This window comes from Pteropus medius, unplaced genomic scaffold (genome assembly GCF_902729225.1).
Source record: "Pteropus medius unplaced genomic scaffold, Ma_sr-lr_union100, whole genome shotgun sequence".
Taxonomy (NCBI): Eukaryota; Metazoa; Chordata; class Mammalia; order Chiroptera; family Pteropodidae; genus Pteropus; species Pteropus medius.
Genome location: NW_024342467.1, coordinates 25,705,496 through 25,728,428, shown reverse-complemented (window position 1 = coordinate 25,728,428; position 22,933 = coordinate 25,705,496). Strand labels below are relative to the sequence as shown.

Below are 22,933 nucleotides of genomic sequence, written 5' to 3'. Positions count from 1 at the left end.
GGGTTTGCGTGGGGACAGTGCAGACTGCAGGTTGTGAGGTACGGGATGGCCCCCAGGAGTCTAGGTTGGGCCTGATCCCCACTGGGCATCCGGTTCACGTGGCCCTCGCTCTGTGCCCCACGGGGCTGGGCTGTCTCCTCAGTCAGGACACTTGGAGGTTTGGGCTGGTGCCGAGCTCCCTGTCTCCCACAGAATAAAATGAAATCTAGAACTTTTCTTGCTGATTTGATTCAGCTACAGAGCCAATCGGAACATCGATTGGTATTTTTTTCCTGTGGCTATTTGGTTTCTTACCCATGGCAGTGGCCGTTGCCAAATGACCGGGAGGCTGATGACACCCCGATTGTCCCTCTGCCCTCTCACATGCAGAGTCGGCTGGCTTCAGCTGAACCCTCTGCCGTTGGGGCGAGCGAGGTGAAGCGCCCTACAGCTGCTAAACGATTGAACTAGAATTTAGGGGTCTCCTTTTTGAATCTGGATTCTGTACGGTGTGAGTACAGTTTCAAATGTGAACACAGATTATTTGTAAGATAAATTTTTAAAAAGTTACCCCATTTTCACTGATTACAGCTGTTAGTTTTGTGGATGTCACGAAGGAACTCAGCTCAGAAAGCAGGCCCCGTAGGGAGCACCTCCCATCAGGCCAGAAACCATGTGGCCTTAGCTCAGAGGCAGTCGGGGAGACTGGAGGCCGGCACCCCCTTCTCTCTGGAGCTGGGAGGAAACGGCTCACACCAGAGGGTGGGCCAAGCAGCCTTTCCTATTGCAGAGAGTGACAAGCAGCTCCTTGAGGCATTAGCCGTAGAATACATTGTCTCTCTGTGTTTGCATCTAGATGTATAAATCTTGTCTCACCAGCAGCTGGACAGTGGAGACTTTTATGGAGATAAAATGAAAAAAAATTTGCAGGGCCCTAGGACAACGTCCTCAGCGGGCGAAGCGATTATGGCTTTTCACTTAGTGTTAATAAACACTCACCTATGGATTTGTAAACAGCTTGAGATTCCTGTGAGGATTTGCATAATTTTACTTCCTTAGGTCTAAATAAAACTGAGCTTTCGCCAAAGAAACTTCTGCAAACGCTTCTTTAAATAGAAGTCAAATGGTCTTGTAGAAACCCTAGGCTAACAGATGAACTTTTGGGAACGTTAAGGGTATACCAGTAGATTTTTCTAGCAGGTTCAGGTTGAATTTTGAGTTTTGACATAGGCACATGAAATGCTCTGCTGGTGCTTTGAGATAAGTCCTCTGCTAAGCAGGCAGGCAAGATACTGTAGATACTGTGGTCTTTGTGACAGCAGATTGCCTCCTGAGTAAAAGAACTTAGTTAAATATTGTTACTTTGTATTTATCTATTTTTTAAATGAAAAAAAGCACCCAAAATAATAAGAACATAGAATTGTTCCTGAGCTTCCTTGGTCCCACCTGTAATTTATCGTCTATAATAACAGATAACAAGACGTCATTTTGGGGCATCTCTATGGAAATCGTTATTTGGGGGGCAGTTTTTATAAATGTTTAAGATGTCGGTCTCATGTCTGTTGCACAGTTACTGGCCGCGCACCCCGAAGGTGTCCTAAAATCAGTGGGAGGGCAGAAGAAAATGATTCCAAACTTAAATCTTTTACTTAAGCAGGGAAGTGTGAAAGGCCCTTTATGTTTGAGGGAGCCGCTTAGGAAGTGGCCTGCACGACAGTCGGAGTCAGGAAAAGTCCCGCGGCGGCATCGGTCCGTTTCGAGCGCGGTCGCTGTGTGAACGGCAGCTGCCCTGAGCGGTTTGAGAGCCAGGGGTGCAGCGGGGCCTCACCAGGAAGCGGCTTCCCCCGCGGGAGAGGCGCCCACGCCCGGGAGAGGGGAGAGGGCCGGACGGGCACGGGCGGGGTGCAGCGGCCGCTCCGCGCCCAGCCCTGCGCCTGCCCTGAGCGCAGATGCATCTCCGACTCCGTTTTGTCTGTTTTTAAGAAAGATAGGTCATGTGATAGCTCACGGCTCCTTCTCCTAAGCTGGCTTTGAGGCAGGCGGCTCCATCGCCGCCTTTGACGATAGATATTCGCGAGCTTCTTTCCCGTCTGTGTCAGACGCCCTTGCTCGGACGGCTTTCACACAGCATGGCTGTCCGCTGGCTTCTGAAAAGGGCCCGTCTTCCCTCTAACCCTTCCTCTTTTGCATATCAGTTCCTGCCCGTAGGAAGAAATGTGAGGACAGAATTGCACATCTGAGCTAATTTGCCCTCGAAACGCTGCTTCTCAGCAGAACGGGCCGGTGGAGGCATTTTCTGGGGCTCGGCTCAGAAGTGGGGGGGCCGGGGCGAATGCCAGGTTGCATTCCCTGCCGTCCTGTTCGAATCCGGTTTCCCCATTGTTGTTGGTTCCGGCAGCACTCTGGGGAATAATCGTGAACCCGGGTGGATTGGCAGCTAATTTTTGAAAATGGAAAAGAGTCAGAAATGAAATAAGAATGCCCAGAAGTTTTTACGTTCTCCTGACCTGTTTTGTCAAATCATCCGGGAAAACCTGTAAGGTCCCCTCCGCCCGACACAAAGACCTTGCAGATTCTCGGCTTGCTCTCCGTTTCTTCTTTGAAGATACAGCGTCACTCACGGTGACAGGATCCGTTTGCACAAATAAAATCTACTAATCGGAAAATGAAAGGACTTTCTCTCAGCAGGAGTAATGGGTTTTATTAAAGAGGTTTGTGACCTAAGGCATTTAAAATAGGCTACAGGCTTGGCCCACATCCCTTCCCCCCATGTACCCGCCCCCTTCAAAACAAGTGTCACTGAATGTATAGGGAAGTTGCCCAAATGTAACTGTAATGCAACTTCTCTTGTCATGGAGGGAAAAAAATCAACTGTGCATTTGTCCAAATACCAGAATTTAACTATATTGTAGAAGTTTGGGGGTGAAGTTTGCTTCATTGCGGGCTATTACAAAGAACGTGCTTATTTCCTGTTAAGATGCAGGTCCCTTTATACATCTGACATTCGGGACCAGGACGCTGGGCTGGGAAGTCTTGTTGGGCAGGAGGCGTCGCGGGAAAAGGCATCGCCATCCGGGGCTCATGGGCTCCGCTCCCAACCCTGCCGGCCGCGTCGATGTTCGCCCTGGGCAGGCCTCTCCCGTCTCCGCCTGAGTGTTCTCGCCTGTAAAATGGAAACAATGTGGATTATGAATAATGCTAATAATGACAAGTTTTAATTGTGAGGATTAAGCATATGTATTTAGCAAACGCATATTGAATGCTAGGTCTACGTTGGGCACCGTGCCAGACTGAGGTCTCGGCAGGCTGCCCGTTCAATGCCAGGCACGTAGTAGGCTCTTTAAAGCCACCTAGCACCAGCGCCCTTTCCTCCGCCAGGCCTTTCTGACACACATAAGGTGCCTAAAAAACGTCGTGAGATGTTACTGGACAGTCTCAGGGGAGGGGAAGGCATTTGTATTTTTTAATCTGCTTGTTTGTTTATATCTCTTTTTTTTTTTGCCTTCTTGTTGAGGTGTGATTGACATATAACATTATATTAGTTTTCAGTGTACAACATAATGATTCGATATTTATGTACATTGCAGAATGACCATCACAATCAGTCTAGTTACCATCCCCCACCTCACAGTGACAAACACATTTTTTTTTTTTGTGAAGAAACTTTTACTCCCTTCACGGCTTCATTACCGCCCGTGTAGTCATCGTGCTGTGCGTGGCCTTTGTGTTTTTTTGGGGAAAGCAGATAGCGCAGCCACTTGCTCCTCAGGGAAGTCAGTTTCGAGCTCGCCGTGGTGCTGCCTGCCCCGGTGAATGTGCCTGTCACCGTCCTGTGCCCGGTCGCGGCTCTTCGTGGCCTGGGCGGCCATGGTTGTTGACAGGCATCTTTGCTTCTGACTTCATCGATCCTGACTCACCTTTCAGGATTATGGGAGAGCCGCCGTGTTTCAGAGCAGATCCTGGGGACAGAGGTGCTTTTGAGGGGATGGGGGTGGCTCTGAGGACGGCCACCAGCCCGGCCCCCAGCTGCCCTCGTGGCTGATTGGCTCTTAGAGCTGTCCAGGCCACTTGCTCCCCCACAGGCAGAAAGGAGAGTGGTGGGGACACTCCTCCCGCAGACCCACTGGGCTCCTCCCTCCGAGGCCACTGCCCAGGGCAGGTGGCTGCTTCTCCCAGACATGGCCAGGTTCCTGTCCCTCCTGAGTGTGGAAGGAGGGAAGAAAGGCAGGTCGGGGAGGCTGTTCCCAAAAGGTCTCCCTCTTCCTGAGAGAAGCCGCTCTGGAGGGTCCCCATGGGCCGGGAGTCCAAGTCCCCTGCCGTGGCTGCTGGGGACCGGCCGGGCTGTGGGCCTGCTGTGCTCTCCTTCTCACGCCTTGCTTCATCTTTAACGTCCCCTCGCCCCTAAAGTCATGGATAAGCCACCTCCACTGAGCCGAAACCAAGAAGTCCTGGTGGACCTCGTTTGATGATCAGAAGGACCAGAGAGAGAGACAGGACAACAGCACGGGGCGGGGGGCAGTCTGAACACAGGCAAGGAAGGACAGGGCCGTGAACTCAAGAGTGATGACCCCCACCCACCCACCCCGATCAAGAGGAGAGGAGAGGCGGGCGGTGACGACAGACAGCAGGCTGCGTCCTCCGGGACAGACGGCCGGCCACAGCCCCGTAGGCCGGCCGTGCTCATCTCCGCGTCTGGCACGTGGTGCGCGATCCAGAACCGCTCCCTCTGGAGAGACTGAGCGTTCACGGTGATCGACCCGCGCGGACGACGGTGACTCTGCTGTCGCTGTGTTTTCCACCATCCGTGGACTGGGCTCTGGCCTGTGATTGTTCGGGTTTTCCATGCAGAGCAGAAAATCGCAGGGTGTTTCTGTGACGTAACGAGCGCCTCGGCCGCCCTCCTTCACCGGGCCGCTGGTCTCGGCCTCGTGTAGGTGAAGGTTGGCGAAAACAAGCCGTTTTGTGACGAGCTCTTCCCCTGACTGTCGGCTCCTGCTTGGCGAGGCCGTGTGAAGTCGGAGTCTGTTTTCTCCTTGGCGCTGGCCCTGCTTTCGCAGGGGTGGAGCGGGCTGGGCGAGCCCGGCCTGAGAGCATGCACGGGCCGGGGCAGGGGCTTCGCAGCCCCCCGAGCCCCCGGGGCTGCCTGCAGCTTGGCCTCACAGGGACAGACGCTGCCTCAAACCGTCCTCCACTGTCGGATTAGTCCCTCTGGTCTTCTCCTGAAAGCAGAGTCACTTTTACAAAAATAAGTCACTGTTTTTTTCATCCCAAGAGATGCAAATTTGGAGTTTGGGGAAGTTTGAGGGAGCTTGTGGAGTCACCACTGTGTGACGTCAGACGAGACAGGCCAGCGGGTTCGCAGGGCCAGGCACGGGCTGGAAACGCCTGCCCTCCTCCTCAGGGCTTCAGAACGCCAGACCAGAGGGGCCAGAGCAGAGGGGACAGCCAGCCCCCAGTCCCAGCAAGGGGACCCTCTCGGCCACATGCCCAGGCCACGGCCCGGAGTCCGAGCGGGCTGGTGGAGCGTTGTGTGTGGGGATCTAAGTGACGCTGATGACCTAATCCCGTGTGAGGGATCAGGCTGAGTGTGGTTGGCTCTGTGACGCACCCACTGTCCTGTGTGTACGGATGCTGCTCCGGCAGGGCTGTTCCAGGAAGGCGCCCCCACCCAAACTCCCCAGGGACCCATGGGACCCAGTGGGAGATGACGGCTCAGGGCGAGGCCTTTCCCGCCAAGCAGAGCCCGGCCTGGGCGCCAGCCGCGGGCACAGCAAAGCAGCTTTCTCCGTTGTGATGCGTTTCACCACCCTGCCTGGGTGGACCGGTGCGTGAAGGGGAACTTGACATCACCTCGGGACTGATGGCTTCTGCCTCGACAGCAGGCCTGAGGGTCCCCCAAAGGCTGGTGGCACGTGTGGGGAGAGCCATCGGCTGGACCTCGGAGACTTTTTTTTCCTTTTAAGTGGAAATAATTTGTGAGCAGGGAACTGCTTAATCTGAGTCCTGCAGCCTGCAGCATGCGGCCAGGAAGACAGGTGTCGACATGTGTCTGTAGCGGGGGATGCATCCCGCGTGCGGTGGCAGACAGTTACAACGGTGTATGCTACCGGAGTACATTTACTGTCCTGTCTTCCTGAAGAGCTCTGCGTGTGTCCACACTTACACACGCGCGGGCAATCTAGCAGTCCTAAGTGGCGGATGTTATGGCCTTTTCCTGCCTTTATTAAAAAAAAAAAAAAGTAGTAAAAAATGTATCACACAGCAAAAAAACTCAGAGACAGCGTTATGAAAGCGTTGTGTCAGAGTCATGTTTGTCACATGAAAACTCAGCTGCCACCACCTGTCTTGTCAATTGGTAGAGGGACGTTTAAGAACCGGGTTGTGACATGTCACAGTAAAGCACTGTGCTCGTGGCCAGAAAACCGAATCTCGTGTTAGTTCTGTGCGGTGATTACAAAGATTTTCCTCACTTGAGTCTGTCTTGTTTATCATTGTTCTGACAGTTTGGGAAGAATCAGAGCATTTGCCTTCGTTACAGGGTAAGCGTGTGAGGCCGTGGACACGGTGCTGTGTGGTGACCTTGGAGCTGGTCACCTGCTTGCTCCCGAGGCTGGTCTGTCTGGCTCTGGTCGCCGTGGCCCCTTGGTCTTGGGGCTGAAGCACTTGTGGGCTGTGAGCCTTTTCCTTTCCGTGGTCACCAACTGTGCCTCTCTGAGCCACACACAGTCTTGGAAACTCATGTCACCTGTCAGGCTTTGAGAAATAGGTGAAAACCCCTCCGCCATCCAGAATAAGTGACCGTCACTCCTGCCTCTTTCATGAAAAGTACTGATATGACCAAAATTGGAAATATGTCTTCCACGTGCACCGTGAGTGCCTGCATGGCCTCTGCCTGCAGACTTGCCCGCCGACGGGAGGCAGTAAGGTCCCCTGAACCCCTCCTCTGTGCCCAGGTCTCTGTTGGAAACAGGCTACACAGCTCAGGCCCACACATCTGAACCCAAGACACAGAGGTGCCCCTTCCAGAGAAAAGGGACCTGGCCGGCATCCCACCAGCGGCCCCGGGTGCTGGTCAGACGGGCGTCTCGCGTGGGCTGTCCAGCGGAGCAGGAGTGGGCGGGACTGTTGAGGACGCCTTTGGCCGTCACCCCCCGGGTCACCTGCGACCTCCCAGGGGCAGGCCGGGACCCCGAGGGCGAACACAGCACACCTGCCTCCCGTCCCCTCCCTGGCGTCGGTGGTGGCTGGCCGTGCAGCCGGCAGGGCGGACGTTCGGGCTGCCGAGGGCGGCTCTTCCCGCCATCCGTCAGCAAAGCCAGGAGGCTCGGGCCCTGCCCAGGCCTGCGCTTCCTCTGCCGTGGCTTCGCTGCTCCCGCGGAGGGCGTGGCGGCTCCCAGGCCAGGGCCTGGAGAGTGGGGACAGAGACGGAAGCGTCCGCCTGGCCCATCTGCCGGCCCGGAGGTGCATTCATTATTGATGGCGGGAGTGTGCGAGCTGCTCAGATATGCAGCCTGCCTGGGTAAATGAGACATTCTTCAGCAAATTGCTTCGTTTTTTGATTGCTGATTGTACGCGTGTCACCAAGCTGACTCAAGGTTCATCGATGCATGCTCAGTAAATTAGAAAGAACAGAGCTGCAGATCAGCCAAGAGAATGAGTTCTGTGCCTACAATGACCCAGGGCCATTTAATTTTCTGCTTAATTTTGTTGCAGTCAGTTTGCATTTTGGGTTATTATGCAGTAGGAAATTAACAATAAATAACAAATTTGGTCCTCCTGTGCTGGTAATGATATTTTTATAAATCTTTGTAATGCCGTTTTTTAAAGGATCAAGGTCTGTGCCAGTCTGATACTCCAGCAAGTCTGTGAGGAGGAAAAGGCATTATTTTTGCGAGATCGCCCCGGCGGCTACACACGGGGCTGCTCCGTCGCGCTCAGTCCCAGATTTTATTCATCTTCACTTTAAACTGAAACCCCTTCCTCTCTTTCTCAGATAACCTGAGGACAATGGACGCTGATGAGAGTCAAGACATGTCCCAAGTTTCAGGTGAGAGCCTCGTGAGGTCCACTGCGGGCTCCGTGAGGCCTGCCCGCCCCGTGCTGCACGCCGAGGCTGTGTTCCCGGTGGGGTGGGGGCTGCCGTGCATCAGGAAAGGCCGGTGAGGTCCACGTCAGTGCCGAGCGTCAGCGCTTGGACGTCTTCCTGCCTGGAGGACCTGATGGAGGACTCTCCACGTGAAACTGAGCTTCGGTGTTGAGTCTGAGAGTGACTTGGAGAGGATCAGTGCCTGGCAGCTCCCGGGGCGGGGGCCGCTTGGTCTCCTCCAGACCCCAGACACAGGCCAGCGATGGCGTTTAAAGGGAGGGGTGGGGGACGGATGTTAGGGGAGTGGCTTGGAAAGCGTCCTCGGGCTCCATCCGGAGCATCTGCGAAGCGTGTAGGATGGTGCTCCCCTCACCACACGCTTCTCCGGTCCCGCTGGACGCCACTCCTCCCACCTTGGGGGCCCGGGAGAGGGGCGGTCAGTCCTGGGAGGCGAGGCCGCTCTGCATGGTGGCCGCTCTGGGGACATGCAGGAGAGGGGCATCCGGCCCACCCAGCCAGAGGTGGGCCTGTTGCAAGCCAGTCACCTTCCTCCTCCTCTGCCAGCCACACCTGTCACTTAGAGAGTGTGGACTTCGAGTCTCGGCTACAGAGAACAACCCAAAGTTTAGCCTTCCCCCGGTGGCACGTGGCGGCACGTGGCGCCTGACGCACAGCCGGTGGGTGCGAGAACCTCTGCGGGCTACAGGGGTGGACGGCGTGTCCTCGACAGACGCACGGAGGTGCCTCAGCCGACGTCACTGCAGCCCCGACGCTGGGGGCCGAGGCCGGGGCCGACGCCAGCGTGCAAAGGCACGCAGACGGCACCCCCATTCCGTGACACGGAAACAAGCTGCACACGCTCTCCACAGCCCTGCCTGGCCCCTTGGGAGGATTCTGGGGCAGTGTTTACTGAGCCCGCACCTCCTCTCCAAGACTGGTGCCGGAAGGAGGGGGCTCGCGGAGGGAGAGGTGGGACTCTGGTTGTCTGTCACCATCCACCTGCAGCACACCCGAACTCACGTCGCTTAAGCACATGCTCTGTTTCCCAAACAGAAAGAAGCCCCATTGCAACTGACTCTGTGTACGCGACACAGAAAGCTTTGGCTCCGAGGAGCCACCCCTGCAGCCTGGCGGGGCCTGGTGACACTGGGCAGTGAAGCCCAGGAGAGGGGATGCACTGAGCTGGAGGTGACTAGCATGTCACAAACAAACAAACAAAACAAAACAAAACAAAACACCAGGACACTAAGAGTTCCTGAGGCAAAAAGAGACCCTTCGACTGTCTCTGCTCTTCCCTGTCCCCTTGGGTGGCCTCTGTTCTGCATGGTGATGCCTCTGAAGGGGCGGTGACCTCTGTGACCTACGCCGAGGTCCCAAAGCCCACGCTGGAAGCCGAGCCTGGGCAGGCGCCTCCGAAACGGTCTCTGAAGAACAGTCAATAATCTGATCTCACGTCTTGGTAACAAAAATAGCAAAAGCCTCGTTTTCTCCTCCCCCCCTGGCCCTCGGCGCCGCACGGGGCACCGCGCTCGTGCTGGACGCGGAGGGGCGGCGGGGGTGGGGACCGCAGGACCCCGACGGCCTGAGAGGAAACTCTTTCGGTTGAGATTTAGGGTTTGCTCTGAAGTGTGCGTCCTGAGCATCTCGCCAAGGAAACGCTTCCGAGCCTTCGGGTTTCGGCGAACCCGGAGCGTTCCGCACGGCGACCAGGGCCCGGAGCGAGCCGGGCCATCTTCACCGAAGCATGGACAGCGCCATTTCTGCTTCTTGCCGCTTTGCCGGTTAAACCTGATCTCATCACCTTTTCCCTTCTTCACTTCTAAAATCGAGGCAAGGGGCACCTGGGGGGGGGGGAAGAGGCTGCACGTTTAGTCAAACAGGACTTGACACTTGATGTGAGAGCTGAGGATACTTGACCACATCACCCTCTTTTCCCACCACATCATTCGACGTTATGCTCTGTGGACAGGAAAGGAGAAAAGATAGATCTTGCTAAGTCAGATGGCCCCTTTCCTGGGTTAGATAGACGTTCCGGTGTCAGCGCTTTCGTGGGGGTCAACTCGACTCACGTGGACCGCCCGCTTGACAGCCAGAGCAAGACTTGAAATCTGACTTTCCGAACCTCCTGGCCCCTCTGCCCTGGGATCTATGCGGACGGGGCCTGAGCCCTGGTTTGCAGTGTCTCGGGGAAAAGCCCGCGTTCGCCCAGCAAACGCTCCCTGGCTGGCACCGCTGCCTAGGACAGTGTCAGCAGTCGCCGTGACGCTCTCCTGTAGGGCACGCCTCATTCGTTCTCTCAGCGAGGCGTTTTTCTTTCTCGCTTCCTTCTTTGGCAGTCCTTCCAGAATGTTTTTATGAGCGCATTATTTCTGTTCTGGTTTCTAAGGGAAGAGTCAGCCTGGGGGACAGTGCAGAGTGTCAGAGTGACGGATCTATATCAGCATCCCATGTCTGCCTCCGACTACGGGGCCTGAGACAGGCATCCTGCCCCCTGGAATATGGTCGTGTCATCTGCAGCCTGAGGGACTTGAGCCAGCTGGCGAGGTTTCCTCTGGCTTCTGTGACCCTAAAGCTATGTGGGAGGTTTTCCTAACGGCTAGTGTTTGCTGGAACATTGAAACAAGCAATGTTCTCTGCAGACACCCCGAGTCGGCTCGGGGGCGGTGGCTCGTCCACTCTGCGGTCTCAGTAGAGGTGGTGGTCACAGCAAAGCACGTGGATTGACCGCTTCGTATTTACCAAACACGCCCCCTGTGTCCTTCCCATTTCAACTTCCCAAGAACCCAGTGAGGAAGATACAGGTGCCACCCTCAGTTTGCCGGGAGCCGAGGCTCAGGGCATTTCAGTAAGTGACCGGAAGTCCCACGGGGAGCTGGACGTGAGCCACGTGTAGGCCCGGCCCGGCCCGGCCCGGAGCACCAACATCCTTACTCTGCCGCAGAGCAGGGTCTGTGTTCCGAGGTTTTATTCACCCCCAGGAATCATGTTCAGCTGCGCTCACCCGTTTTGGGGAGACCAGGAACCATAAAACTTCGCTGGGTGAAGTATAGTCTACTTGAGAAATTATTTACTTGCGGCTGCTAAGCTAATTATACAGTTTTCTCATCTAATTTGCCCAAAACCCTTCTCACAGGTAATGCTTTATTTGCAACGCAGGCAGTAGGTTAATTAAATATAAATTGGTAGGAAGTTCCTTTCATTTTTCTAAGTGAAATTATATTGTATCTGCTCAATTATTTCGTTTAGATGCCCGATGTCTTGCTGCGCGTGGTTCTTTGTGTCTGCCTGTCGTGGGTGCTCTGCCTGTCGTGGGTGCTCTGCCTGTCGTGGGTGCTCTGCCTGTCGTGGGTGCTCTGCCTGTCGTGGGCACTCTGCCTGTCTGCCTGTCGTGGTGCTCTGCCTGTCTCGGGTGCTCTGCCTGTCTGCCTGTCATTGGTGCCCTGCCTGTCACCTGTCTTGCGTGGGTGCCCTGCCTGTCTGCCTGTCGTGGGTGCTCTGCCTGTCCGTCTGCCTGTCGTGGGTGTTCTGCCTGTCGGGTGCTCATGGGTGCTCTGCCTGTCTGCCTGTCATGGGTGCTCGGGGGTGCACGCACTTCCGTTATGTGGCACGTCGCAGTTTAGAAAATAACCCGCTAAACTCAGCATAGCAGGGTTCACGCATTATGGTTACTTTATCCCACAACAACCCCATGAGCTAAGCAGAAATCATGCTTTTTAGCCTCATTTTACTCTTGGAAGTCGGAAAGAGGTGACTCATTCCATGTCCCCATCAGCCTCAGAATCGGTCAAACCAGAACTGCGTCCGAGGTCACCTCCTAGTCCCAGCGTATCAGCATCGGCTCCGCCCACTTGATTTAGCCACTTTTTCTTTGCAACTTTTATGACCTTTCTGCAGTTTTGCATTTTAAACGGTTGGCGGGGCGGCTTCCCGCGCATGGAGCTAGCTGCCTTTGCCGTCACGGAGGCTTCGCCCGGTGGGGGTGTCCACCGCGGACGCCGGCGGCCGGACAGGAAGCCGAGCCCCCTGGGAGCGAGCGAGCGCCTCGGGCACGGCAGTCACAGCAGCCGGTGCTCAGGCTCCGGGGCTTGAGGACCGTCCCCGAGTGCAACGAGGCGAGGGAGTTGCGTCGAGCTCCGGGAGGGCACGGGCGGGCCCCGGCCTTGCCCCCTCGGCTCCCACGGCTGGCAGCCTCCTCCTGCTCCCGGGGTCCCCTGCACGGGCTCTGTCCCGCAGGCTGGCACCCCATGTTTGGTGTTGCAGCATCTTCAGGGTCCCTCCTCTCCCGTGCAGAGCACGGTGGAGGTGCCGGCTGGGAGCGCCTGGCCCGGGGCGCTGGCACGGGGTCAAGGCCGGAGCGGACCAGCCAGGGCACGCGGTGGTTCCCGGCGGCCTCGGTGAGGCCAGTCATCCGTGGTCTTGTCCTTGAGTAAAAAGGCCAGTCAGTTTCCTTTACAGTGGTTGAGGGGTTTGGACAAGGCAGAGAGACCACGCGCCTTCATGGGAGACACGCCCTGGCTCTCTGTGGTCCTCCCTCCCCTGGTCCCCCCGCCACCCGGATCCGGAGTCCCAGAGTGTCGTGGAGCGTGTCACCGTCACCACAGGATGGGTCACAGCAGAAAATGGGCTCATAAAGTCCAGTCTCACAGCATCCCACCCGGTCACGGCCGCTGGTCAGTGAGAGGTGTCGTGCACCCCATGCTCGGCCCAGCCAGCCAGGGGGCTCGGCTGTCGGTTCTGTGGGCTTCCTCGGGGGTCTCCAAGAAAGCGAGCGGCCCAGGTCTCGGATCTTCCAGCCTCCCGCCTGCGGTGTCCCCACTTTACATAGAAGACGAGTCTTATGTTCTGAAGTTTTGTGTAAGATGATTCTTACCACCCCCCAAAAGCAGAGATTTCTCTCACTATCCCCCTGAAGTCCTCAAAGTTTGAAAACCGTTATTCTAGACAGTCACGATAAAAAGTCAGATGGCTTATACCCCACTTCCACTCTTGTATTCAGAGTTTCCCCTGTTTATGAAATAGGTGGCAAATAGCACGGAGACACTTAGGTTTTGTGACTTTTGAGCTCTTCTATTTAGGGCGATGAGCACTGTGACGTGTGCCCATCCATGAGGCTCTAGCGTCACACGAGCACTGCCAATCAATCTTTCTCCGGCCCTATGTTTTTCCTTGGGAAAGTCTTATAATTTGCCCATCGCTGACTATCCGTCCTGGACCGGCCATCCAAACATACCCCCTGATGTTCTTTCCGAAAATAGGCCGGTCACGGTCCTTCTGGCTTGGCTAGGATGTTAACGGCAGGGTCGGTTTGCCGGAGAAGGCGGCGCTGTTTCCCAAAGCATCGCCGTGGCGCCGGCACAGGACCCGATTTAAATTCTCCCGGTGAGGGTCGCGGCACACGCGGGGGTGCCTGCCCGGGTCTGGCCGGGCCCCTGAAGGGTCGCCGTGGCTCCTGCCCGCGGTTTCGTCCAACGCCCAGAACGAGCCGCGCTCCGCCTCTGAAGGTTGTTTGCATCGACTTAGGGCCTGGCCAGCTGCTTCTCCCACGTGGTTTAGGTCTCTCAGTTCATGTTAAGTGAGGTCTGGCAGGTAGAAGATCGGAGTTTCAGCCTCAAAGGGAGAGGAGCCCTTCCTGCCATGTGCGGCTTCCCGTCGCGGGATTCGGGCAGTGGGGCGAGGCCCCCGCCGGGCCCTCAGCTCCGCTCCGTTCTGTTGCCTCGGGATGGGCGAAGACGTCTTCCGAAGCCGTTTCCCTTGGTGGACCCTGTTTTGCAGTCGTGTGGATCACACTGTATTTTCGGGCTTCAAAGATAGGAATCCCGTCCACAGACGCTCCGTGCACGCGAGGGTGGAGCAGGGCCCCGGAGGCCTGGACCCCGGCGCACTGTCTTCCCGAGCTTGCCCGCCGCACCAAGCGGAATCGAGTTAGGCAGCCGCCCAAATATTTCCAGGCAAGAACGCGAGCAGACCCAGAGGGAGCCTCTGTGCGCAGGGTGCCGGGCCTGGTGCCGGGAACACCCAGCTCACGTGAGGGCGTGGCGGAGCCAGCTCGGGGGGCGGGGGGGTCCATGGGACCGACTTGCAGGGAAAAAATTGGCTTATTGGATGCAGAGCCTCAAAAAAGTGGACGCCTTTAACGGGGGTCGATGAACTTCTGGGAGTCGATGCTGTGGTGAGGAAGACACGTCAAGCCTGGTCGCTGGGGTTTTCAGCAAAGCGCTGTGTAACAAAAAAAAAAAAAGGTGGTCTAAAAAATGAGGACAGCGTAAGACCGGAACCAGGAACAGGGTCTAAGCGGATCTTGCGTGCCTGAGCAGCGCGGTGTCACCTGCCACCGTGGGCAGCGTGGCCACTGGCATGGACGTGTGTCCGTGCAAACTCCGAGGAAAGGCGCATTGCTTCGATACAGAAACTGCGCGCGTGTGCACGTGTGCCCGTGACTTTAATAGCGGTAACCTTTATTTTCGTGTACACACCTATGTGCTCTCATTTTTTGCTGCGGCTTTTATTAAAAAACATGCTTTTATAAAAACGATATGCTTTTGTAGAAAGGAAGTCAGATCTCGGTCCCTGTGAGAAGCGTCAGTTGGGTGCAGCCGCTGCCTCCCGGTGTGGTCCTCCCATGCCCAGCCAGGGGTGGCCCCGGCGCCCCGGCCTCCCCGCCCGCCTGCCCCGGTGACCGCGGCCCCAGGAACTCAAGCTCCTACTTGTCTCCTCAGGGAAGGAAAGCCCTCCAGTGAGCGACACCCCCGATGACAGCGACGAGCCCATGCCTGTCCCCGAAGACCTTTCCACCACGTCGGGAGGACAGCAGAACTCCAAGAACGAGAGAGGAGCAGGTGAGTGGGGTGTCCCCCCGGCCGGCTGCCGCGAGCTCCGCTCCCACGAGACCTCCGTCCCTCTGTCCTTCCCAGGACAGTGAACAGGTGGCGTGGGTCATTTTGTCGCTGTCCCCCTCGGCCATCGTGCTGGGCAGATGCAGACTAGAGGTCAGCGAGGTGGTGCCGCATGTCTGACGCAGAGGCGCTCACGGGGGCCGCAGACGTGACACCCGCACGCAGAGCAAAACCGCCGTGGGGCGGCCGGGCACGCGCTGGCGCTGGCTTCTGTCCTGGCGCGCCGGGGGGATGTCCCCTTACACAGGGGTCAGGGCGACGCGCGGGTGCGTTCTGCTGGCCGGGCCGTTTATTTTCAGAGCTTCGGGTGAGGAGGAGCAAACCTTCCACTTACGCTATCCGTCCCGTCCTGTTTCCTGAATGTCAGATTTAAAATAGGAAGTTCGACCAATAGAAATGTTAGGTGTTAGAAATTAAACGAGGTAACCTCAGTTGGGGCACATTCACAGACCTCGACAGACCTTGTCCACGCGGGGGTGGGACCCCCCTGTCGCCCTCCCCAGCGGCCACCAGCCTCGTGCCACAGGTCCAACTTAGAAAGCTCACTGTGGCCTCAGCGTCACGAGGAAACAGAGGTACAGGGACGTTCAGGGTCCTCATTAAGCTCAGCGGCACAGGCAGAATCAATTTCTGACTCAAAGAGCAGCTCCCGCCTCATTGCGCTGTGTCGTCAGGAGCGAACGAGCCCACGGTTCTTGGACTACCTCATTTTTCTCTCTAAAAAACAAAAACAAAAACAAACAAAAAACCTACAATATTGAGAGCCGCTTATTTGCACACACAAAAGGAAAGTCACCACGAAGGGCACCCAGGCTGCAGTGAGGCGGGATGGACCCACAGTGTGTCTGTCGGGTGCCGGGGAGGTGGCCCCCGCCAGGGTCTCAGGGTCACGGAAGGCTGCTCCAGAGGACACCCTGATGTAATCACCGGGAAGCGTACCTCGTACGTTTTCCCTGTCTCAGAAACCAGGTAGACTTTGGGTATGATGAGATTTTTTTTTTTTTTTTAATTTAGCTACACAGTTAATTATACAGACAGACAAGGGTGGTGACCAAAGCCGTGTGGTGTAGATGAGCCAAGAAGACAAGCACGTTTATGAACGCCTGCTCCCCGTTAGGAGGGGGCTCTGTGCGTGGCAGGGGGGTCTCCCAAAGTGGCGCACGGAAGCGCATGCTTCCTCGTAACGGATGCATTTATTTTTAAGATCGCCTTCTGTTTCTTGCAAGTGACACTGGCTGATCATACACCCGACTACTTTCAAAACTCGTACATGTACATTAAGTCAAGTTTCAATAAAAATAAGCTCGTGGTGGTGCAGACATGTGATACAGATTTGCAAAGGTGGCACGTGACGAGTGAATGTTGGGGTGACCGTGTCGTCTCGTTTGCCCAGCCCCTGGACCAGCCAGCGAGATGAGTCTCTGCACTTTTCATTAACAGCCAGAAGCTCATAACTTACCTGGGACATGGAGTGGGGGCTCGGGGACCCAGGGCCACAGGGACCTGTGTGGGTGTGTGCCCCCAACCACCGAAGGGGACTAGGAGCCGGGACATCAGAGTTAGGACGTGGGGGTCATTACAGAGAAACCAGGGGTGGGTCCCCAAAGTCCCTGCAGCCCGGGAGCCAGAGTCACCGTGACGTCCCTTAGGGGACCGGAACTCAGGCTGACTCCAGGGGAGCAGAGGACGGCACGGTCACCTGGTGCCAGTGACAAGCCGCGTTAGAGACGCCTTCACAGCCCTCCGCACATGGACTTTGGGTGCTTGGTGCTTCGCCCCGGCGGGGCTTCTGGCTGTCCCCAGACTCGGGGCGAGGATGCGAGCGCGGGGTGCCACCTCGCCCCCAGCGCAGGCATGGCCGTGGGCTGGGGGCCGGCCTGTCGCTTCCTGGGGCCCCTGCCCAGTGCGCCCCTGCCCTGTGCGACAAGATCGTCGTTCCACTTCTCCTTCCAGGAGAAAGTTTATTAGAAAGTGAATTTCAGGTGCGCAGTTCAAAGCACCCGAAAACCGCTCTGCTGGCTTGTAGCTGGCGGTTGGCGCTGGGACACAGTGCTGGAGGGTGGACACTCTTATGGGGCCCGAGCCGTCCGTCACGGCAGGGAAGCCGGCAAGCCCAGGGCCCAGGTGGCACTCGGGCCCTAGAGAGGGGAGAGGGCTGCGGAGAAAAGTCTGCGAGGGAGGGGACCCCACGCAGCAAGCCGCAGAGAGAGTTTGAGAGACACCCTCGGCGATTTTCGAAGGGACTCGGCATCAGCGCGCGGCGGCCGCTCGTTTATGACCCACTTAATCTGTGCCGTGCAGCACGAAGCGAGTGAAGTGCGTAACTAGCGCGGGAGACGACAGGAAAAGACGGAGGGGTCGGGACGTGGAGGGGAAAGCAGACCCGTCGGGAGCCACGTTCGCCGGCTCCTTGGGAAGAAGTCAGAGCGAGGACAGGAAGGGAGAGGCGCCCCGCCCGGGCAGCGCGGCAGGGGACGGAGTGCCGGGGACTCGCTGGACGGACGGACAGACGGAGCGGGGACGGCAGGCAGGGCCAGGGCCCAGCCCGGCCTGCAAAGCGCATCCTGCAGACGCCGCGAGGGATTCACGGAACAAACGTACACGCGCCCTGCGGACAAAGCCCAAAGGTCGGAAGATCGAGCGTGTGCGAAACGGGTCTTTTCCGAAGAGGGGACAGGACCTGGCCGGCTTAGGCCGGGAGAAGGGGAGAGAGCGCGGAATGCGGGGAGCCAGCCGCTCATCGACGGAAAATCAAGACGAGTCACAGAGCGAGCAAACCGCACGCCGAGCGGGAAGGGGAGGCAGGCGAGGCCGAGAGAGGGGTTCGGGCGCCAGCCGCCCCCAGACCCCGATCAATGTCCAGGGCGCTGCCAACCCCGCTGAGCGCTGGAGGCGGGGGCGGGGCACGGAGGGAAAGGTGGGAAACCGTCGGGGTTCACAGCCTCTGCCGGAGCGTCCATCTCAGAGACAGATGGACAGCACTTCTGAGAAGCTGCGGGCTGCAGGCAGCGCTGATACCCACCAGGACACCCCCTGGTGACGAACAGACGTGGCCTTCCGGACGGGGCAGAGGTGGCATTGGGGTGCCCTCTCCCGGAGCGGGGAAAGCAGTGGTTCTGCGCCCCCTCACTTCTCCCAGGTGGAAGGGGCACCCAGCGAACTGCACGGAAATGTGGGTTAAAAAAAAATGGGAAAACAGGTGTGAGGGGGACAAGGCCTCGTCCAGGCGGCAGCCCGTCACGTGGCTCCGCGCTCCGCCGGGGCCGAGCGAGAGGAACGGGGTGCGCGGTGCGCCTCGAAGCCTCTCCGATGCCCGCGGACGGCGATGGAGTCGCTCAGGCGTCAGAAGCCTGTCGAATGAGATGGCAGCTCGCTCTTCTGAAGTGGTCTCTTTAAAAACGAGACACGGCTCCCCTCTCTGAAGTGGTTGTGTGCGAAACTGCGTCAAGCAGAGGATGTTCTCAGTGACCTCTTAAGGCAACCCCGAATTTACCCCGTCAGCCACGGCACGCACAGGAAGGCGGAGAACGGGGCCGGCTGCTCAGCGACAGCTGGTGACCAGTGGCTCTTAAAAGCGGCCGCTGCGGGAATGGACGGCTGAGCATTCTGCACGAGAAACCCCAACCCCTTAGCACTCGCCTGCCCTCTTCATGGCCCGAGACTGCCTCGCCCTCACCTTGCTCGTGTGGGCTCCATGTCCTAAGGCTGAGCGAGGATCCCCGAGCTCTCGGATGCTGTCGCTGACCCCCAGGCCTGGAGGTGCGTCCCCCGAGAGGACGGGCTGGGCTGCGGGCCAGGAGGAGGCCCCCTCCCCGAGGATGCTCAGGGCTGCTGGGGAGAGGCTCGGTGGGCTGCAGGGGAGGAGGGCGGGAGGGCAGAGATGAGCCGGGGCCGGGGCGGGAAGCCCGGCGGCCCAGCAGAGACGGGGCAGCGGGAGCCGGGCTGAGCCGCGGTGCGGGGCCGGGGTCTGGCTGGGAGGGGTCGGCACCGGCGCAGGGGGCGGCGCGTCGGCGACGGGCCGGGCACTCGGACTGACGCGGGGGGACAGGTCCCCGGGCAGCGTGCGGACGTCACTGGACGTTCAGACGACCTCGGGCGTCGGGCTGGGCCTGGGTTTGGACGTGCGGCCATAGCGTGTTTGGACCCGCCCGGACGTGTCCTGGCGTGTGCTTCCGCCCCTGCTCGCCTCACGCCCGTCCCTGTGGATAGGGAACGAGGGCTGGCATCGCCCTGGCAAAAACGCACAGAAAAAGGCAAGTGGAAGGAAATCCTGCTTTTCCCCCCTCGGATTCCAAGACCGTGATGAAACGTGTAGAACAGCCAGGTCCCTTCCGGTCCTTTCCCTCCAGGTAAAAGTCACGAGTCTGAAGACTGATGTGGGCTCGTAGGAGGGCTCATATTGCGGTGCCACATCTCACCTCCTCTGTGAAGGTCCCGCAGGGTGACGAGCCAGGGCCAGCGTGGCCGAGGGGCCGTGGCACCCTGCCACAGCCGGGGAAGCGGAGCCGCGGGGGAGCCTTCAGGGTGGGGAGAGACAGCTCGGTCTGCGGGGAGGCGGGGCGGCCGGCGCTCGGTGCGGTGCCCGGCTTATCGCATCGGCAGTTAGAGGAAGCGCCGTTATCTCTGCAGCGTCGCCTCTGAACCGACCGGCCCGCCGTAGCCGGGAGAAGCCTTATCTCAGCATCTGAGCCCGGCTGCAGCCGAGCTCACGCACGCCCGAACGGGACGCTGTGTGCCTCACGCCGCACACGGCGGGCTGGACGCCGGGGGTCCCCAGGTCTTGGGGTTCCGTCCTGTCCTCCGAAGAGTGACTACGAGCACACTGCTCGGGTCCTTGATGGCCGTTCCCTGAGCCCCCGCCCTCCTCAGAGCCCGTGCTGTGCAGTGGTTTCGATGGGACATGTTCTAAAAATCGTTTATTTTCCGCCTTGCAATTTGCTGTCTCTGTTTTGGACTTCCTCGTGGAGACGGTGGATGGTGTCACCGTGACGTAGCCTAACCAGGTGCCGCAGTTGGAGAGACCCTCATTTTCCCGAATTCCCAAAAACATGAGACGCAGCATCTAAAAAATGACCTGCCCGCCTCTAAGCCTTTGGGTCTTGAGAAGAGAGGTCGAGACGAGCCATTTAAAAACGGGCAGTGCCACGCGTGCGGAGATCGTGCATTTGGACGGACGGCCCCTGGAGAAAACAAAAGCCGGTGTGTGTGCGTGTGTGTGTGCGCGTGTATGTGCACGCACGTGCGTGTGTGTGTGTGTCTGTGTACGTGTGCGCGCGCATTGTGTGCATGATATATGCATATCACATGTGTGTCATATATATATGTATGCATATATATGTATGTGGTGTGTGTGTGTCACATGTAGTAGAGACAAGAGACTGCAGCTGGTCACCGGGAGGAGCTGGTCACCGGGAGGGGCTGGTCACCTGCCCGCAGGACTGGGCCGTAGGGATATTTGGTCCCTGGCTCTTCGACTCACTCGCTGGCCCTGGGAAGCTGCTCTGTGCCATGTCAGTCCCCACGTGGTGAGAACAGTCACCTCGCCCAGCGCCATGACATATGGAAATCGCTGACCAGGTGCTGACTGGTGGACGGTCGCCCGTGCGGTCACTGTGGCTGTCGGCATCATCTCTTCTGGTCACTGTAGATACTCTGCAGGACGGGAGACCGGATGAGCCCGCGACATCTCTAGCAGGTGACGTCAAGGAGAAGCCCTGACACGGGGACCCGGCGAGTGGCCTGAGGCCCCTAGGGAGTGCGGCCTTCAGAGGGAGCAGCGCGCGGTCAGGCCGGCGAGGCCCACGGCGTCCCCGCCAACATCGGGTCCTTGCCAGCCGCCAGGGGCCTGGGGTGGAGGGAGAAGCCAGCCGGGCCGGCCGGTGGAGGGGTCATTTTGCACCCCCTGGTGAGGTCACGCCCATCAGGAGGGCGCCTGGGGACAGTGCCCTCCTGGGTCACGGCGCCAGCATGTCCTTGTCCTCTTCTGCGTGCAGGTTAATGAGCCTGCCATCCTGGGGGTCCCCGACGTGTGGCTCGAGGCAGAGTCGCCAGGTTCTGCCGAGTCCGCTGTGGGCTTCATGCAGACACCGTCCGAGCGGGCCCGGCCTCGTTCTGACTCGAGCTTCCCTGACTCTCAAGGGGTTAGGGACGGTGACGGGGCCCTTTGCTGGGCCAGGCCGGTGTGGCCACTGCCTCGAAGACCCAGCGGTGAGCGGCTGGCGACTCACGGCCAAGCAGCAGTGATGATCAGCAGGGCTCATTGTGAGGAGCACGGAGGAGGGAGACGGGGCGCAGCCGGGCTGGGGGGCGGGACACTCATCACGTGACGTTAGGAGAACGGGGAGCAGGGCGGGTGCAGAGGGAGCACGGGGCACGGCACTTGCTCTGGGGTATCCGGGTTGTCGGGAGGGGCGTGGGGGGACCCTGCTAAACGGTCCATCTGGGGAGTGCCCCTTCTGGCCTCTGTGTCGGAAAGATCACCCCAGTGACAGTTTAGGGGGAGAAACGGTGTGTGCCGGACGGGAGCCCCGGGCGGGAGAGGGGCGGGGCCGTGGAGCCGCGGTGTCTGTCCCCTCACTCCACGTGGGTGCGGGCCGAGCGGCGGCCGCCCCCTCCTTGGTGACTGGGCGGCAGAGATTCCGTTGCACGTTCTCAGCCAGGGCTATCTCTGAGCAGAAGGCAAGGCGAGAAGAGCTGATTAAAGCCGGTCGGCAAGGACCCTGAGGAACAAGTGCGAATCGTCTGAAAGGGAAAGGAAAAGGCAAGAGTTGGTCGTTCAGATTGAGAGAAAGGCGTCTAAGGGCGAGGGGACCAAGCGTGACTAAGCGCGAGTGGTGCGGGGAATCTCCAGAAGAGCCGGGGGTGCAGGCCCACGTCCAAAGTGCGAACGAGCGCCCGTGGTGGAGGCAGGCGATGACAGGGAGCAGCGGAGCTGGGGAGTGCAATCTGGAGGTCATGACTACGTTGAAGGCCCGTGGAGACCAGGTGGAGAGGAAGGATGGAAACAGGGGTCCTGGGGGAGCAGGGCCGGCAAAATCAGAGCTGGGCGGGGAGGGGCTCCGCCTTGGCCTGTCCCTGGCCCGAGTGTGTTCTCACTCGAGAATCTCGGAGGGCCTGCAATAGAGAAACGCCCTTGACCAGTGTACAATAAGTAGTCCCAATTCTACCAAATGTGGAAAGCATCCTCTAGAATTTATATAATCCCCAACATCAAGTATCCAAATCCTGTCCACTGGAAAAGAGCAGGAGAAAGGAAAGAGAAGGGAGGAGGAGGAGAGGAGAAGGGAGGGAGGAGAGGAGGAGGAGGAGGAGGAAGAGGGAGGAGGGAGCTGCTGGGACAGTAGGGAGGACAAGTCGAGGAGAAAAATTCAAGGCGGCATCTGGGCTTCGGGTCCGTCGCCCAGGTCATTGCAGGTCACTCGTCCTCAGCGTGGCTGGTGTCTGGCGTGCAGCGGCCGCCGTCCCCCCGTGGCGGGATGTTGAGAACTGGGATCACAGCGCCGCCACCTCACCGTGGCACCCCGTGCTCCCGCGGGCCGTCACTCCTGGCTCCCCGGAGCTTTGCACGTCCGGGGGGCCGTTTAAGATGACTTAAGATTTTTTAACGAAGACAGTGTGTTCTAAAACCTGACCTATGAATGAGAAAGGAACGAACAGCCGTAGGGAAAACGACCAGAAAAGGCTTTTCGGAGCCCGGGTCCTGGCGCCTCCGACCGGCTTCTGCGGCTCACTTCCTGTCTCCAGAGGCGCCTGTTAAGTCTGAAAAGTTGTTTACTTTGCCAGCGAAACCATGTTCGCCTTGCTGGCATCTTATCTCGACATCTTAAATTCAGGCCCCGTTGCAATCGCTGGCCTGTGAGGGGCACACAGACTCTTGTCCCCAGAGCAGATCGATCGACGCTGTTTCCTGTTCCAGGTTCTGGGGCTCAGCTTTCTTTTCTGCTTTGTCCCATCTGTGTTGAAAGAAGAGTTAGCT

At 58.3% G+C, this 22,933-nt stretch overlaps 1 protein-coding gene across 11 annotated transcripts in view; it reads left to right on the top strand.

The window, feature by feature from the left end:
* The window catches only part of IKZF1 (IKAROS family zinc finger 1), an 84,200-nt gene that overhangs the window by 8,545 nt on the left and 52,722 nt on the right, over nt 1-22,933 (top strand). For all 11 annotated transcript variants that reach the window (XM_039862844.1, XM_039862834.1, XM_039862841.1 and 8 more), the window contains exons 2-3: nt 7,973-8,026; nt 14,782-14,901. In XM_039862844.1, coding sequence (XP_039718778.1) covers nt 7,973-8,026; nt 14,782-14,901 — 174 coding nt within the window. The remainder of the gene's footprint in view (nt 1-7,972; nt 8,027-14,781; nt 14,902-22,933) is intronic.